The 16434-nt window shown below is 34.5% G+C and overlaps 1 protein-coding gene across 4 annotated transcripts in view; it reads left to right on the plus strand.

Annotated features, from left to right (window-relative positions):
• TBC1D22A (TBC1 domain family member 22A) overlaps positions 1 to 16434 on the plus strand; it is a 185674-nt gene that overhangs the window by 17835 nt on the left and 151405 nt on the right. For all 4 annotated transcript variants that reach the window (XM_072860205.1, XM_072860218.1, XM_072860209.1 and 1 more), the window contains exons 5-6: positions 10933 to 11003; positions 16239 to 16367. In XM_072860205.1, coding sequence (XP_072716306.1) covers positions 10933 to 11003; positions 16239 to 16367 — 200 coding nt within the window. The remainder of the gene's footprint in view (positions 1 to 10932; positions 11004 to 16238; positions 16368 to 16434) is intronic.

The following is a 16434-nucleotide window of genomic DNA, read 5'->3' on the forward strand; positions in this document are numbered from 1 at the left end:
AACAATTAAAGAAGTCAATGTAGAGGAAATCTGTAGGTAACAATTCTTTTGTTTTCCCTGATTATAGTTGCATTTGGATAGGTGCTCTAGGAATGTTCCCCTCAAAGCAGTAATACCAAGTAAATTGGGTTTTGTATTCATCCTTTGCCTTAATTATTAACAATAATAGATAAGTAAAAATGTTTCAGAAATTAAATATAACCTGCATCTAGACTCTTCATTTTGACCATTAGATGCTTTTTCTGCATTTGATGTTGTATAGACAATTTTTTTTGATGGTTCTCTTACATTCTGCTGATCTTCCTTACTAAAGATCACCTAGAATAAGGGTAGAGTGCTTATGTGTCAATGATGAGAGAAAGGCCCTAGTTACACTTTCGCTTGCTGGAAATTGATCAGAGAAGGCTTGTACATTGTGTATTAACAGCAAGTAATATATATAAGGTTTATACTAAGTACTATAACATATAGTATATAATATAATTTCCCTTCTTTTGGATGTTATACTAAACTAAAATAAAGAACTCAAACCTCAAGGGCTAACAATAAGAGTCAAACAGCTAGAGTATTTTGGTATGCATACAGCTCCAGCTGCATCATCAGACTTTCTGTCTTTTAATTTACCTGCTTTATCTTAGCAAGTTATTTTTGGCATCTCTTTCCATTAGTTGGCATTCATCCTTTCATTTTGTGAATCTGTTGGAATGGTCATAGAGGGGAAAAGGCAAAAAATTTTCAGGAAAGGAAGGAAATGAAAACTTCTGCTGGTGTACAGGTTGAAGAGATAACAGATTCCCCATATAGAAAGCTGACAGAAGTTAGAAAAGTAGTGCTTCTTTTTCCAGCCCCTCTCTATCTTTCTGCCTCCTCTTTGTGAAGGAGATCTGTAGATGTAGGTAAGAACTATCCAGTCTCTTTGAAGCTGTGAGATGGGTTCCAGGTTTGGAGCTTCTGTGGCTGTCAGGAGCCATGTGGGGCTGGTGACAGCTTTCAAGGCCAGACACTCAGGCATGCACAGATAAACACAAGGCATTCTTCTTTCTCGGATGCCAGGAAGGATTCTGTATCGGATGTTGTGTGAGCTGACATCTTGTCCTGATTTTTATCCTGCCAAGGCTGTTTATAAGAGCAACATATAGTACCTGTTTTCTAACAGTGTTTTGTCAAGTGTCTCATTTGCTTCTGTTTCTTGGAAAGATGCTGTTTTTAGAGGCGTAATCAAATAGATTTTTTCTTTGTGTAACATCTTTGTGGATTTGTTTGCTCTTAAGTCAAGCTTCTGACCTCTGTCAGGCATTTCATATGTTTTTATAGCTCTTTTGTGTTCTCAACAAATTCATGTCTAGCTATTTGCTCCCTTGAGCATGCTGTGTGTTACATATTGGCCCAGTATGGAACTTTTTTTTTAAATAAGTCTTTTTATCATGTGTTATATGGAGAAAATTCAGCCTTAAATGTATTTTTCTTTTACAAGGTACTATAGAATATGAATGTACTTAGCACTTCTCGGTGGGAAAGTTAAATATTCAGTGGGAAACATGGGAGGAAAAGGGAAGACCAGGTGTTTAAAAGAAAAGCTAATGAAAATTGGATTAAAAATGTGATACTGTGGCAAGTTAGAGACTAGAACTTAGTATTTTAATTTTGAGATAAAAATGACAGAATTATTTCACCCCCCTCAGCTCTTTTTTTTAATTAAGATTCATGTGTCTCAAGGTAACCTGAGAACTTCAAAGCAAGTATTTCAATTACGTGTTATCATTTGATTTTATGAAGTGATCTGGTGGGTCATTTATAAGAATAAAGCCCGTCTTAAAAACAGCAATAGATACACTTGTGTAAAAGTTATGCATGTACTTCAAATAAAATGTACATGTAATTCATGTATTTTAATAGTATTATTAGAACAGCTTCACTGACAATCTTTTATGTATATCTAAAATGGTACTCTATGTATATGCTTCCATTTGCTCTTGCCTCTTTGTCACCAGAAGCATTTTTATTTTATGCTATAGTAGTGTTAGACTAAGTCTTTTAGGAGTGACTTTTTTCCTGCTTTTATAATTGTGGTTGGTAAGGGCGGTGTTCTTGGTTTTCTTTCTTTGTTTTGTTGTTGAACCATCAGAGGAAAGCATAACGTGAATTGATGCTTTACCAACAGCCATGTGCAAGGGTCAGACCATATGCTTTTGGGGTGATAATCATGAAAGCTTGCTACTACACCTGATAAGAATTCTTGCATAGCCTCTTTCAGTTGTAATGTGTGCTGTTTGTCACTGACAAAATGCTAGTTGAGCTCACTGTAGTGAAAAGTTAGGATGAGAATTTTATATGATTTCTGGAGTAGTCTGAGATCCTGGAATTTTGGAGGGCTGTGATATAGGACAGCGGTCAGTGTTGATGCAGAAATGGGATTATCACATAACCAGGGCTAATGGGTTGTGATGGAATTGACTTAACTCTCAGATGTGCAGTCATCTGTCTATCTAACAGTTTCCATGCTGAAAGCAATTACCTTACCAGTTAAGAAAGCAAAACCAGAAACAAAAGCTTTGAGGAAGTTCAGAAGGATCCTGTATGATGTGACAACAGAGTAGAGGAGGTTATTAAATACAGTCCAAAAGGTAAAGTTCTGTGTCAAATAAGGAGAGTAGAACAGAATATAAATCCTGTCAGGCTAAATGCATGGAAGCACTTCTAAAAGAGAGCTTGAGAAACAATTTGCAAAAGGTATAAAAACTAGTGTTAAGTGCTTTTTATCAAATATTCTGGGAGAAGGAGTATTGCCAAAGATTCTGTAGGCCCAGCAGACAATCCAGGTGTAAAAAGAGCACCCAGAGAAGATAAGGCTCTGGCAGAGGAACATAAATAATTATTTAATTTGTGTTCGGTGTTCAAGAATGTAGGAAGGTATTCACTCCCAAATCCTACATTATGGAGAATTAGTCAGAGGATCTGTTTCGAAGAAGTGTTACGTTGTAAAACAAAGATGTTTTGTCCTTGGTGTACATTTTTACTTCCATGTCCAGTGCTGAGATTTTCTTCCAGAAAGAGCAGTCCTTTGAAACCCAGTCCCATAGGATGTGTACGTTATTGTTTGGAGTTACATGACAGCTCACGCCATCCCTAATTAAAGGGAATGTATGTTCATTGCAGAATAGTGTCAGGAATGAAAACTGATTCCTCTTGAAACTTGCCAAAATAAAACATTATTCCTTCTTTCTCTTTAATTTTCAAAGAATGACTGCTTAGTTCAGTGAGTCCTACAAGTAGTTGTTTATATTTAGCCTAGAAGCAGAAGTTTCATTTGAAATAGTGCCATAATTTAAATCCTCTTTGTCAAAACTGTCTTTGCTTGGTCCTGAACATAGAAGGAAAGCTCAGCTGCATCACAGGGTAGAAAGTTTTACTAGAATAAGCTATATTCCAGTTTGTTTGCATAGTTCCTATCTTTGGCCTTAAAGGAGTTACTTAAGAGTAAGTGGAATTTTTGTCCTGGATGATTTGTCACTGATTTAATCATATGCTCCATGTTTCTGATTCTAACAGTATATTTGCATCTTTTCTTGTTTTATACTTGGGGTTTTTCTTCCCTCTTTACATGGGTTGTTTTTAGAGGTTGATACTCGTGCTTGTGCATAGATTCCGATTTGGGTCGATTTAAGGGAGGAGCAAAAAACCAGTTAAGGTGAAGGATTAAATAGAGTTCAATGGGGTATAGAATTGAGAATGAGCAGTTGATGTTACTTGAAAGTAATAAAAGTAGTTTCTGACTTGCAACTTATTTTCTATTTTCTGCATATACTATGGTTATTACATAGTTTGTAAATGGTGTGCTTGGGCATAACAGTAGCCAAAACTTGAAGCTTTAGCAAAATGATTGTGTAAGGAAGTAATAAACTAATGCATAAAATGTGTTTCCTTTCAGCCAGACTACTAGTGACACAAATAGATCAGACCCGTTAAAGCATACTTGTTCATAAATACTGCACAAGGACTAGTGGAACAGTATGATGCCCAGTTGGACATCACTTGCTTTTGAAGACTTGGGGCCTTTGTTGTTATTAATCCAACACTGGAGCTTATAATCATGTTCTGGGATGGAGGAGAAATACATATATAATTTGTAGATGTGTTTAGTTAAGGCAGATAGTATTTTTTTTTAATTCATAAACTATACTAAATACCATTTTTCTAGTGTTGTTCATATTATATGCTTACTTTGCCTTTACTTCTTCTGACCAATGCCTGCCTTTTTGGCTGTTAGAAGAATATAACAGTGATACTGTTACTTATGATATAGTGCTTGCTAGCTTGGGGATTTACTTGACATGGAATCGTGGGTAGCATTGAAACTTGTTGCAGATGCTTTAGGGCTGCAGGCAAATATCTAAGCTGGTGACTGCCCTGCTCAGAGGCTGAGCTAACTCCCTAGGGTGTAGAGAACTACTGAAGGCGACGTGAGAAATTGCTGAACATAAGAAACAGTGTAAGAAGCTGACAGAAGTTACAGATAGCACCCTATGGGATACCTGGATTTCACAAGTAGTAAAGGGGGAATTGTGTGAGAAATGTCCAAACAGTGCCATTGCATGGAGGGGAGCACTGGGGCCACTTTGGAAGGTGCAGTGTTGCAAGACCAACAGTGTAATCATTTTAGAAATACCAAATTTGGGTGTAGTTGTAGTGAAACTGGGACCACTAAGGGAAGAAGTAATTGGAGTGGTTTGTTAATTTGGGGCAGAGAAAAGGAGGTAGAAGAGTGGTGGAAAAAGAAGATCAAGTAATGGCAAAAAGGGTAAGGTATGCGACCAGGTGCTGTCTGGGGGTACCTGTTGGGCAGCTTGTGCTTGATCATGGCAGTTAGAGTCTGGCAATAAACTAAACCTGTTAAGACCATACAATACAAGTCAAACCTACTTTGGCTGCCAGGAGGACTTAAGGGAGGAGGGCTTCCTTGGGGAAGGAAGGAAGTGTCCTGTTATCACTGGCTTGGTGCCTCTTCCAGACATGTTTTGGAGCCACCACTCCATAACAAGATGGGTATTGAAATATCTGATTTATGGTGACTCTGGTCATTCACTGCCAATGCTATTAGACTGGGTGGTAGTTCTTGCTTTTGACAGTCACTGAGAACTTATAATATTAGATTTGTATCTTGTCTGCTTTTGTAGACTAGAAAATTGGAATTGCATGTAAATCAGATTCATGGATCCATCTTCTGCTTGATTCAGGAAAATTGCTAAAGTTGCTATGACCTAAAACTGTAGCATATGAATTTACAAATTTGCTTTTTAATCGCAACACTGTTCTTGATCTCAGACATCTGTTATGAAGCTGGCTGTTTCTGTTCTTTGGAAGTCAAAGATTTTGTTTTAACTTGAACTTCTTGGATAGATGTCTATTTCAGGCCAAATATCAAGATCTTCTGAAGATGATCACTTAATACCACGATAACATAATTTCTCTGTTTGGGAATTTCCATGTCCTTCACTTTGCTGCTCACCATCTCCCCTCTCCCTGTCCTGAAAAATTAGTCCCTCAAAGCTATCGCTATAAAGAACCAATTCCTGAGAGCCAAAAAGCCCATTCCAAGTAGCAATGTACTCAGACTTTTGTTCTGTTTTGAAGTAGCAGACCATTTTTCATCTTTTCTTGATGTAAAAAAAAAAAAAAAATCCTATTTCTTGGTTTTCACTTCAGTGGTGTCCATCTGCCCTTCTTTGAAACTCTCCTTAATGAGGCCTATTCCTGTCCAGCTGTGTGTTCTGTACCCCAGCCTTGCTGTGTATCATGGCAGAGCTGTTTGCGTGTGTGTTTTGTCATAGGTATTCTTGGGTTTTCTTCAGAATCCGTTAGTGCCTTTTTTCCATTGTTCATGACATCCCATAGCTCTCTGACTTTAGAACTGCTTTTTGTTTTCTATCCTCAGTGTATCAGCAGCCAGTCTCTCTGCTGTTGCACTTAATGCATCTCTGTGCCCGAGCCTCAGTTTTTACTGTGAATGGACAATCCTGGGTGCCATTTCCTATTTAGTATCAGTGAAATTCAGGAGTCACTTATTTAATATTGGAGAATTTCAGTTGCTTATTACATCTCTTTCCCATTGAATCCCTTGTGTTTGCAGTGACAGCATACTCATGATGAAGTATATTTGTTGTGCCAGCCTGTGATATGTAGTCCAATTTAAACTTCACCCTCTTTCTTAATCAGTGTTTATAGTCTGCACAAGTTTTGCTTTCACTGTTTCTTTGAGACTTCAGTTCACACTGAACTCTAGTAGTATCATATTTTTCTAATGTTACTGATCTTTTAGTCATCCTATGTTCTTCCAGTGCCTATCAACTCCTTGAGATGAAGAATAATGGAGAAGTTTATTGGGGTACCACCAAATTCCTTGGAGTTATGTGTATAAGCATGCTTCCGTGCTTCCTCCACCCATGCATATTTAGTGTGCAGAAGTACTGTGAGGTTCTTAATGTTTTTTGAAAGTATATGTTGTTGCTGCTTATATTTTGCTTAGAGTCTAATATATTACAACTCTTTTTCCTGGTTTTATATACTGTATACCTTTCATATGTATCTCAAAAAGCCATGGAAGAATAATATATTTCTATAGTAAGTTGCCAAGTGAGACAAAAAATACTTGTATTATTTTTACAATACAGAGAGAAGTAATAGAAATAATAGTTCTATTCAATAACTTTCAAGCTAATGGTTAAAAACACATGGATTTTATATTATAGAATGAGAAAACTACTATAACTTTACATATGCTGTCTACTTGCTTCAAAAGATAAAATACTTTTCTAGAGTGGGACAAATCTTTTAAAAAGAGAATATAATGAAAGAACAATCATGTTTACAAATGCAAACAAATTTGAAGTTTTTAAAAAAAGTTACAGGTAAACATAGTGACTATAGTTCATGAAGCAAAATTGCCTAAGTTACAAAATTAATTTAGAATTAACTTGGGGTTAGAATTAGCTTGCTACTTAAGAGATGAAAAGCATTCTTTCAACAAAAACTTCAAGATAAAATTTTCTTGTTAGAAGTTGTTATAGCAGGACAACTGTGTTCAAAGTTAACTAAAAATAATGAAGACCATATGAAAAAAACCCTGCAAAATTTGCTGTCTAGACTTCATTTTTAGAAGCCCTATCAGCAGTTTGGTGTTTGTAAGTTAACAATAGAAAATAGCCCAAGCTGTAGGGAGGTAATGTAACATCAAGAATAATTGCATTAAAGCATATATTTTGTCATTAATTCTGCTGTATTTAAATGTTGTTTGGTGATATTCTGATCCTCTACAATAGCTTGTCTTTGTGAAACTGAATAGAATTTTATTTTTCTCATGGCAGTTCTTACAGGCTTTAGATTATAGAAGGGTAATGAACATTTGGACTGTATGTAATTTTTTTCCTTTCTAGTGCACATTCTTATATGTTAATTTTAAAACATCTGTGATACAAAAAATTGTCATTAAATTTATTGTTACAGTTTGGTATAAGTAAGAAAGCATCAATCTCTGGGATTATTCTGAGATAAAGAACAAAAATGACGTTCCTTTGAAAATATTTTCAATAATTATTTAGATTTTATTTTTTTTTAAGCTACAGTTCTCTTTTAAAGATGGTAGCACTTTTCAGTTAATAATTTAAGGTTTTCTTAACTGTACAGTGAATTCTGTTGGCCAGCAATGAAGACAGGTATGGAATTTCAGTTGATGATTTGAGGAAAGATACAGCTGAAATATATAGGGATGAGGGCCACAGAGGAGGAAAATAAGGAAAAAGGAAGTCTGGAGGAGAGGGTGAAATGGATAAATGGGACTGAGGAGTGACCTGTAAGTAGGAACTAGAGATTAGGAAATTAGTGTTAGAAGGGATGAAGGTTTTCTTTTGGTTTTCTAGTCATGCTACTATCAAGGAGCCTTGGTGTAAGAGTGAACTTTGTCATTGTTACTACTATTTTATATGTACTCAGTAGGTGCTCCTTCTGAGGTCCCTCTGTGCTTAAAGAAAGGGAAGTAAAGAGAGTTGAGTGCCTGGCCAGTATCTAGATCTTCTCTGAACCTAAAATGGCGCTCAATCTGCCAGTTGGGGTTTCCCTGACCAAAGCTCCCTTGCGTTTTTTGTTTTGGAGTTGGGACTGGTAAAATGAGCTTAAATTTGCTTCTGCCTGATAGTGTATATTTTTATTTTCAGATTAAAGAGCAGGCAATAATCTGCCTATGTCAACTCATGAAGAGGGAGGGGAAGAACTGGTATTACAATTTTTGTGCAAACAATACTTGCTGTAAATGATCAGCATGTTGGATGGGGATGGACTGTAAATAAGAAAGAAAATAAAATGTTATCAATTATAGTAAGTGTAGGTATGTTATTAACTCCGTAATAGATTTAATCTTACCGTTGTCATAGACATGATGGATAAGGTACAAGTACAAGAAAATATAAGGCTGAGGAATCTTTTGTGTGCTGGAAATCAAGTCAGTTCATATTTGGTGTGTTCTTACACTTTTTCCTTTAGTATTTGGTATTCTAGTCTTTGGATTGCCCAAGGTATACGACTGAATTTATCTTTGGTCATGCTCAATGTAATCTTCCTAAATGGTTAGGTATTCTGCTGTTTTGGTACACTTACACAGTAATACATGTCTAAATATAATTTGTACTGACAGAAAAAAAACTTATGTACTCTTGCTTTAACAAGGTGTCACCTTGGTGTCCTTTTATTTCTTCTCCTATAAGAAAGATATAAATTAGTTCATTTAAAAACAAAACTACAGTACAAACCATGTCTTTAAGTCAAAAACATATTAGGAGATGTATTTTTTTCCATTTTTTCACCCGTGTCAGTGTATTTTGACTTTTTCAGGGGTTTGAAATGTTGTAGAAAAGAAAAGCTTCTATTAATGAAACTTGCTTTTGTCAAATATAGTAGTATTTTAAAGCTTATAGACGAAAGACAGTTTTGTTGGTGTTATAAGAAAGTAATCCTTTTTCTTTAGACTGGATTCAAGACGTGTGATAGACACATTCACTTTGATAGGATGGGCTTTTAACATCTTGTTTCTTAAGATCTGTTCTTTTTCTCTGTTTTTCTGAGTTTCTGCTGTGTTTTGATCCTAATGCAGCATCTGGTCACAGTTTGGATTTTGGTGACGTAGGCTCACTGTTCTAAGTGACGTCTCTGTGCAGATGCTGTTGTCTTGGCTGAGCCTGCTTCTCAAAGTGAGAGGGAAAACATAACTTGTTGAATATGTGTATCTAGTACTGTAAAGTTTTTACTTAACAATTTTTGGTAAGCCCATGTCTGTTTGGAATAGCCATGATTGGTTTGAAGTGACGGCCCTGAAACCACTCATCTACCTATGACAATACCAATCTTTCATTTCTGCCTCCTGGCAATTTTCCTCTCTCTGTATTTTTGGTAAGAAAAAGAGATGGAAGTATGAATTCATCCAGGTGGAATTTTTTTTGCCATGATTTATTTAACTTCATATTAATGCTGTCATCTCATTTTAAGACAAAATGGATTTTGCAAGTGTCATTTTTTCTACCATGTATCTGCAGTAAAAATAGGGCATCTTAATGATCAGGTAACTTCATACTGCAAACTCCAGGTTACCAGAGCTTCTTTGAGAAACTTTAATTGCTAATTAAGAATTTTTTTTTTGCATTAACTGTCTAGCATCAATACACTTTTTCAATCAGATTGCTTTTTCTTGGAATATATTATATGTTTTTTAAATATTGTACTGGTTTCAGTGGACTATGTTTTCATTCCTGGTTAAAAATAGTTTTAAATGTGTCTAGAAATAATTTGCTCTATGATATCATACCACACCTAACATGATAATTTGCATTTCTTGATATTATAGATGCACATTTTCGGAGTAGTAGAAGGAAGGTGGGGCTGGAGGATGAAGCCAGATGTTGCTAATAGGAGTCCTTGTCTTAACAAAAAATAAAGAGAATATGCATCTATAAATGGCCAAAGTCAGTCAGTTGTGGTATCAACTCAGTTCTATTCTGATTACTTTCTTCTGTGCTTCATTTTCTTGGGGTGGGTAGGTAGACAGAATGTTTTTAAAGTCTTTGTCGAAGTGTAGAATTTGGAAAATATATGCATATGATAGAGACCAAATTTGCTGGAATATACATAGTTAATCCAAATATATATATAATTAATTGGAATAAGTATATGCAAAGTAAAATGTAGAATTTTGTTGTTCTGTATTCTTTAGCAGCTTGATAATTTGAACTTGTGTAATTTTAACCCATATTTTCTATTCAGAGTAAGAAGAGAAAGAGCTACAAGTACATAACTCATAGAAATATTGTTTGTTAGGGACACTGTTAAGCACATTTTGTCTTTACATTTTCCATGATTTTTCTATATTTTTTTTCACATGATAAATAGTTTTCACAAAAAATGTGTGAAATCCCACAGATTGGTTTAGCTGGGTATGGTTTCTGACAAGCAGCTTCCAAGAGAAAGGAGTACAACATGAAGAATGAGAATATGTCATGGGATTAAATTCCAGCATTCAGACATAAAGTATCATTCTGTTTCTGTAACTGCAAATCTCATTTTTAATTAGGATCTGTGTAAGCATTTTATACAGTAAGTCTGAGTATCTCTTGCATGTTAATATAAGGCATGTATACTAAAAGGTAATGCTGAGAAATACTCCAGAAAGTTACCTTACCACACTCAGTACCTATAATCATAGGTATCCCTATGGATAGTAATTTTCCAGTATTTTATTAATTTGTTAGAATTGCCATATAATTCTGATTTCACTGGATTTTATAAGATGACATGATCATTGTTGTGAACGACTTTGTGCTAATTTGAATATATCTGTGTATATTAGTTGACAATACTTTCCTTAGTTCTCCTGAAATACTTCTCTTTTAATAGAAGAATTACGGAAATTGAGTTGGTCTGGCATTCCCAAACGGGTTCGTCCAATTGCATGGAAGCTTCTTTCAGTAAGTTGTATTTTTTTTTTATTCTTCCTTCGCATTTAGTAGTAATAGTTTTTTCAAGCATTGCAAGTAATTTTGCTTGAGTTGTAATCCATCAGTGATACTTGAAAACATTGTGTTTTGTTGCTGAATTGTAATGAAAGTTCTGTTCTTTTGCTCAATTTCAAGATTAATTTGTCAAATTGAAAGGAGGGGAATGAGAAGTAGTAGTAAATCATGTCAGCTGTATATCTTTATTTTTCAGCCTGGCTTTCTGTGATGAAAGGCTTATGTGATAACAATGGCCTCTTTCAACCAATTTTGATGGAATGGTGGAGAGTTCAAAGACAAGTATGTTCTTACAGTTGTGAAAACAGGCACACAGTAGAGGAAACGAAGCCTATCGGTGTCTTACGAAAGGCTTCATTCTGACTTCACATTAAAGTAACTACAAGAAAGGATTAACACTGTACTGAGGAAAAGCTGTGACAGGATCTTACCTTTTTTTTGGCCAATTTTTCTATAGTGGTTTAAGATGAACAAATCTGAACCACTGTGATCAGTTACCTTGTGGCATTGGCTCTCCTGATGTCAGACCCATGAGTGAATTCAGGGAGACAGTCTAATTAAAAAGCTAATCACTTTTTTGTAGTGTGAGTTTTTGGCTGGCTGAGCTCTCTGAACTTTGCCCGATGGTCAGAGGATTTTGCAACGGCAGTAGCTTGGGAGTAGGTTGACTAAAATACCATGGAACAGCACACGGAGCTGTTTCAGTTGGGCATCAGAGACAAGCTTGCGAGAATCTGGGATTCATTGGGTTTGGTGTTACAGAACTGATTTTTTTTTTTTTTAATCTCAGTGTTTGCACTATATTTAAAAAGGTTCTTCTGCAAAAATACAATGTATTCCTCACAGGAGTATTTTTCATGTCAATGTTTTCAGCTATAGTACTTGCGATGGCAAATGGTTGTGCATTTTAGCTGTTGTTTGTCTGCCTGTGGTTGGGAGAAGAACTTGTGAAGATGTTTGTATTAAAAAGAAGCAAAAATCTCGTGCTGTCTACTCTCCAGAGGCTGTGAAAGCCACTTTATCAGCAAATCTTCATGCATTTAAGAACTGTTTAAAATTCTGAGTTATACACACAACAGTTTTAACACTATTGAAATTTTCAGAGTAGACTTAAATAGCTTTGCTTTTTATAGAATAATTCAGTGGGGAATGCAAAGTATTTACTTCAGATTGAGACTGATTTTCAGTGACTGAAAGAGTCTCTCTTGCTGATGAGTTCTACTAAATGTGCAGCTTTGTTCCTTCTAATGCTAAATGCAGATGCAGCTTCGTAATAGTGGATGTTCAAATATCCTGCTGTAGCTGAAATTAAACATGCAGTGTACAATTTATTTTAGTTCTGTTTCCAAAGTTGTTGTCTGAGATTTTGGTAATGAAAAGAACATTTATTTTTTTTCTCTTGATGTTTAGGATACCTGTTTTAAAACACTCAAAGTAAGGAAAAAAAAAAAAGCTAACTCAAAATTATTGACTTTGAAACACAGTAAGCTAAAGCATAAGGATAGATTAAGTTCTGAACCAGAGTACTGACACTGAGGTTTAGAGAATTGGAATTATGCAAAAGTTAACTGCAGTCACTTTCTTACTTTCAAGTAAGAGCGTAGACTTTCTGTAAGCTTCAACTTAATTCCATAAACTGATTTTAGTTTAGTCATCCTGAGATTACCAGTCTAGAGAAATTCCTAAGTATAAAGTTACCTTGTTATGTTGTTTTAACCACTCCAGTTCATGATCCATTCCAGTTCAATTCTTATCTTCAGCTGTCTTGTCATACCTCTGCAAAGAAACTGTCTTCAGGTTACTTTACTTTTTTTTACTTTAAGAACGAATTTTTTCTTTTTTTTTTGAGTAAGAGACTTCCAAAAGTGTGGTGTAGTGTTTTGGTTTTTCCTGTCACCATATAGCAATATTTTGAAAGTTCTCAGCTTTTCTTATGTAATTCTTACCATGATTTCATATCTACTAAGTGGTCCTCAATTAATAAATTTTGTAAACCCAAAGACGACTTAGTAATCTGTAAGGCAGCAGCTTGTTTCATCTTCTTTCTGAAGGGGGAAAGAAATGCTTTGAGTATTTGTGGTCATAAACTCCATGATGCTTTTTTCTAATGGTAATTAATTTTTAAGTCGCATTAGTTGTTTAAATATGTTACCTACTGCTAATGTACATCCCAAGTAAGAGGGGGTAATGTGATAATCTTTTGTGCTATAAGGTGTACTGGGAGCTAGTGGGGAAATAAGCATACAAAAGCAAAACTGTTTTGGTTAAAGATCAGTTGCAAAACCAAAAAAGACCAGAAAACCAAAGAAACCAAAGCATAGTTTAGAGCTAAATTGAGGCTGGTTGTGTTTGTTCTGGAATTATTCAGAAGTCTTACTTGAAAAGCCCAAACTGTGACTTATTTTGGGAACTGAGTACAATTGGTAGTATCTGAAGCAGAAGGTGATTGTCTTGTTTGTAAAATCAGCATTGAAGTTGGAATTTTTAAAATATGATTTAAAAAATTGAACAGTTTAAATTTATTATGTACTCAGAAGGTTAATAATGTTAATGTGTGTTTGATGAATAAAGTTTTTCAAAGGGAAAGCATATGAAAATCAACATAATGCTCAGTGGCTGTTGGTATTAGGCATGTCTATTGGTAACAGTATATAAAAAAATTACATGATTTATTTTTAAAATATAGCAAAAACATTAGGTGTGCTGTACCTAAACAGCAAGCAGAGCTATTCAGGCTCACTTCTCTTTTGAATAAAAAAAATAAAGATACAGTTGCAAAAGCCTTTGGAGGAAATTAATGAATAAACTGATTAAACTCTCCACCAATTTATTCCCTGATGATATGTTCAAGCCTTTCCAACTTTTAAAAATAAAACCTAATTTGTAAAGTGAACAGGAAACAAGACATGTCCAACTGAAAGATTACTTCAGTCTTTGAAACTGAATAATGGCAAAAAGACTTGCTGAGACAATATTGGTATCCTTTGAACAATCACATTTGATCTCACAAATGAATTCTTTTCTTAATGGAACTAAGATATCCTACAGGAAAAAAAAAAAAACAATTGCTGAGAATAAACGGGAGGCAGAATTCAATATTTAACTTAATACAAAACACTGGAACAGGATATTAAATGTCAGACTGAGTCTTGAGGCAAAAGTTAAGCTGGTGCAATTTAATGTACCTGGAGCCAGACGCAAATCAGTACATCCTAAAAGATATGGTTTTGCCAAAGCAAGTACCTCTTAAGGTATCTGGAATGTGATATGGTTTGTACTTATTCTGTTGTCATCTTAAACTAAGAAATTAAAATATATGGGAATAACATTTTAAATGGTTTTAATATAGAGATATTTTCAGAAATCTATTTATGTCTCAGTATGGTGTGTATTATTTTATTTTTCTCTAAATGTTGAGCAAAACAGAAGTTATAGAAATGGGATATGGTGTTGGATTGTTGCAGGAGAGTAATGGAACCTGTATACTTATTCTTAGAGTGTTTAATTTTATAGTATAATTAGCAATTTTATGTTAGTTTTACCCCTTCCATTTTTGCTTATAGTGTTTAGGACTGAATAAGAAATGCATTTAACTACACTTTTGTAGTTAAATGCACAGCATTTTATTAGTTAATTGCAGTGGCTATGGCTCATTCTGTAAGTACAAATATATGCTGTACTTCTAGTATAAGATTTTTTGACATTATGAGGATTTTTTTTTTTAAGGAAACTTAAATCTAACATAAATTTGATTTCTCTGTTATACTAATTACCATTAGTATGGTAATAGCTGTTATTGTGGAAGGAGAGCTTTTGTAATATTGGCAAGAAATATTTTAATTTTACTTGACTAGTGAATAATATGATTATTAGATTTTTTCCTGTATTGTCTTGGATGTCCAGATCTCTTTCAAAGCCTTTAAAATTATTCTTATATGAAGTATTTTTTCAGGACTGCCATATTTTTATGGCAGTCCTGAGAAATGTGTAAAATATGAACTAGCTTTCTTTTTTGCAGTGTTATGGGATATTGGTGTTGATCATTTGAAATCAAGCTGCTTACGAAAGCATTAGCTATTTCTGAACATTAAGGAATCTTTTTGGTTAGTCAGTTACATGAAGAATGGTGTTTCTAATAAGTGTACTTTATTAAGTGTTCAGCTTATATATAACATTTGTCATATTTCCTTTTGTAAAATGCTGAAATAGTAACCTGAGCTTGTTTTTTAAATGGAAAGTAGGTTGAGATGCCGGAAATGGGGATCAAACCAGACAAAAGAAGAACATGAGAGTGGATTTTTTTTTTTTTTGAAGATTGAGATTCTCAGAGATACATATATATGAACAAGTTCAATGAAGAACCATTCAGATATGTTTTGTACTTAATGCAACAATGTATAATCCTGCATATCTGACACAGACTGACTTAGTGTGTCCATACCTTATGGAAAAAAAGATAGTATTTATAAATTGCTTTTGGGAAACAACTAAGGAAATGTATAGCTAGTGTTCTTAGATCTAAGAGCCCAGTCACTGGTGCCATTGAGTCTTTTCCTGTGACGAACTTTTAATAACCTGTTGAGATGAAATGAAAGCTTGAAATTATTTTTTTTTCTCATCTGAAACAGTGAAATAAAGTCGCTAGAATGTTTTTAAAGCTTTTGAATTAATACTCCATTGTGTTACAAGTTTAACCGTACTTTAAATGTATTTGCTAACGTATTTCATTCCTACTTGAAGGCAATGGAGATAATATGCATTTCGTTTAAAAATGTAATAAAATTGCTCCAGCAATGGCCACATAGGAATGCAGAAATTAATGAACTCATATAGCATTACGTTTATCTGAACTTATTTATTTGAGCTTTTCTCTTCAGAAGGCAAAGGCAAACATCATCTTAAATTCTTGATGAGAAATTGCTTTTTAAAGGTAGAAAACCTGGAAACCTTTTTGTAAAAAAACAAAAAAAAAAAAAAAAAAAGGCTGATTGGAGTAAGTTATTTGTATCTGAACTTCTATATCAGTTGGAATGACTAGAAAACTGATTTACTAAAGGATTGTTCGGATCCACGTAGGACTGCATGGCACTACATCAGTTTATTAGCTTTCCTATCACATGTATTCAAATGCCAGCGGTGCTTTTTGTGAGGCAAAGAGTAATATCCTTTTCATTTCACTGTTGTTTTCAGGGCTATCTTCCTGCAAATGTGGACCGAAGAGAAAGCACTTTAAAGAGAAAACGCAAAGAGTATTTTGCATTTGTTGAACAATACTATGATTCCAGAAATGATGAAAATCATCAAGATACCTATAGACAGGTAAAACACCTGTTGAAGTGACTTTTACCTACAGGACATCTGCTAAAGAATTTAGAGATTATTTTTG

This window comes from Ciconia boyciana, chromosome 1, assembly GCF_034638445.1.
Source record: "Ciconia boyciana chromosome 1, ASM3463844v1, whole genome shotgun sequence".
NCBI lineage: Eukaryota > Metazoa > Chordata > Aves > Ciconiiformes > Ciconiidae > Ciconia > Ciconia boyciana.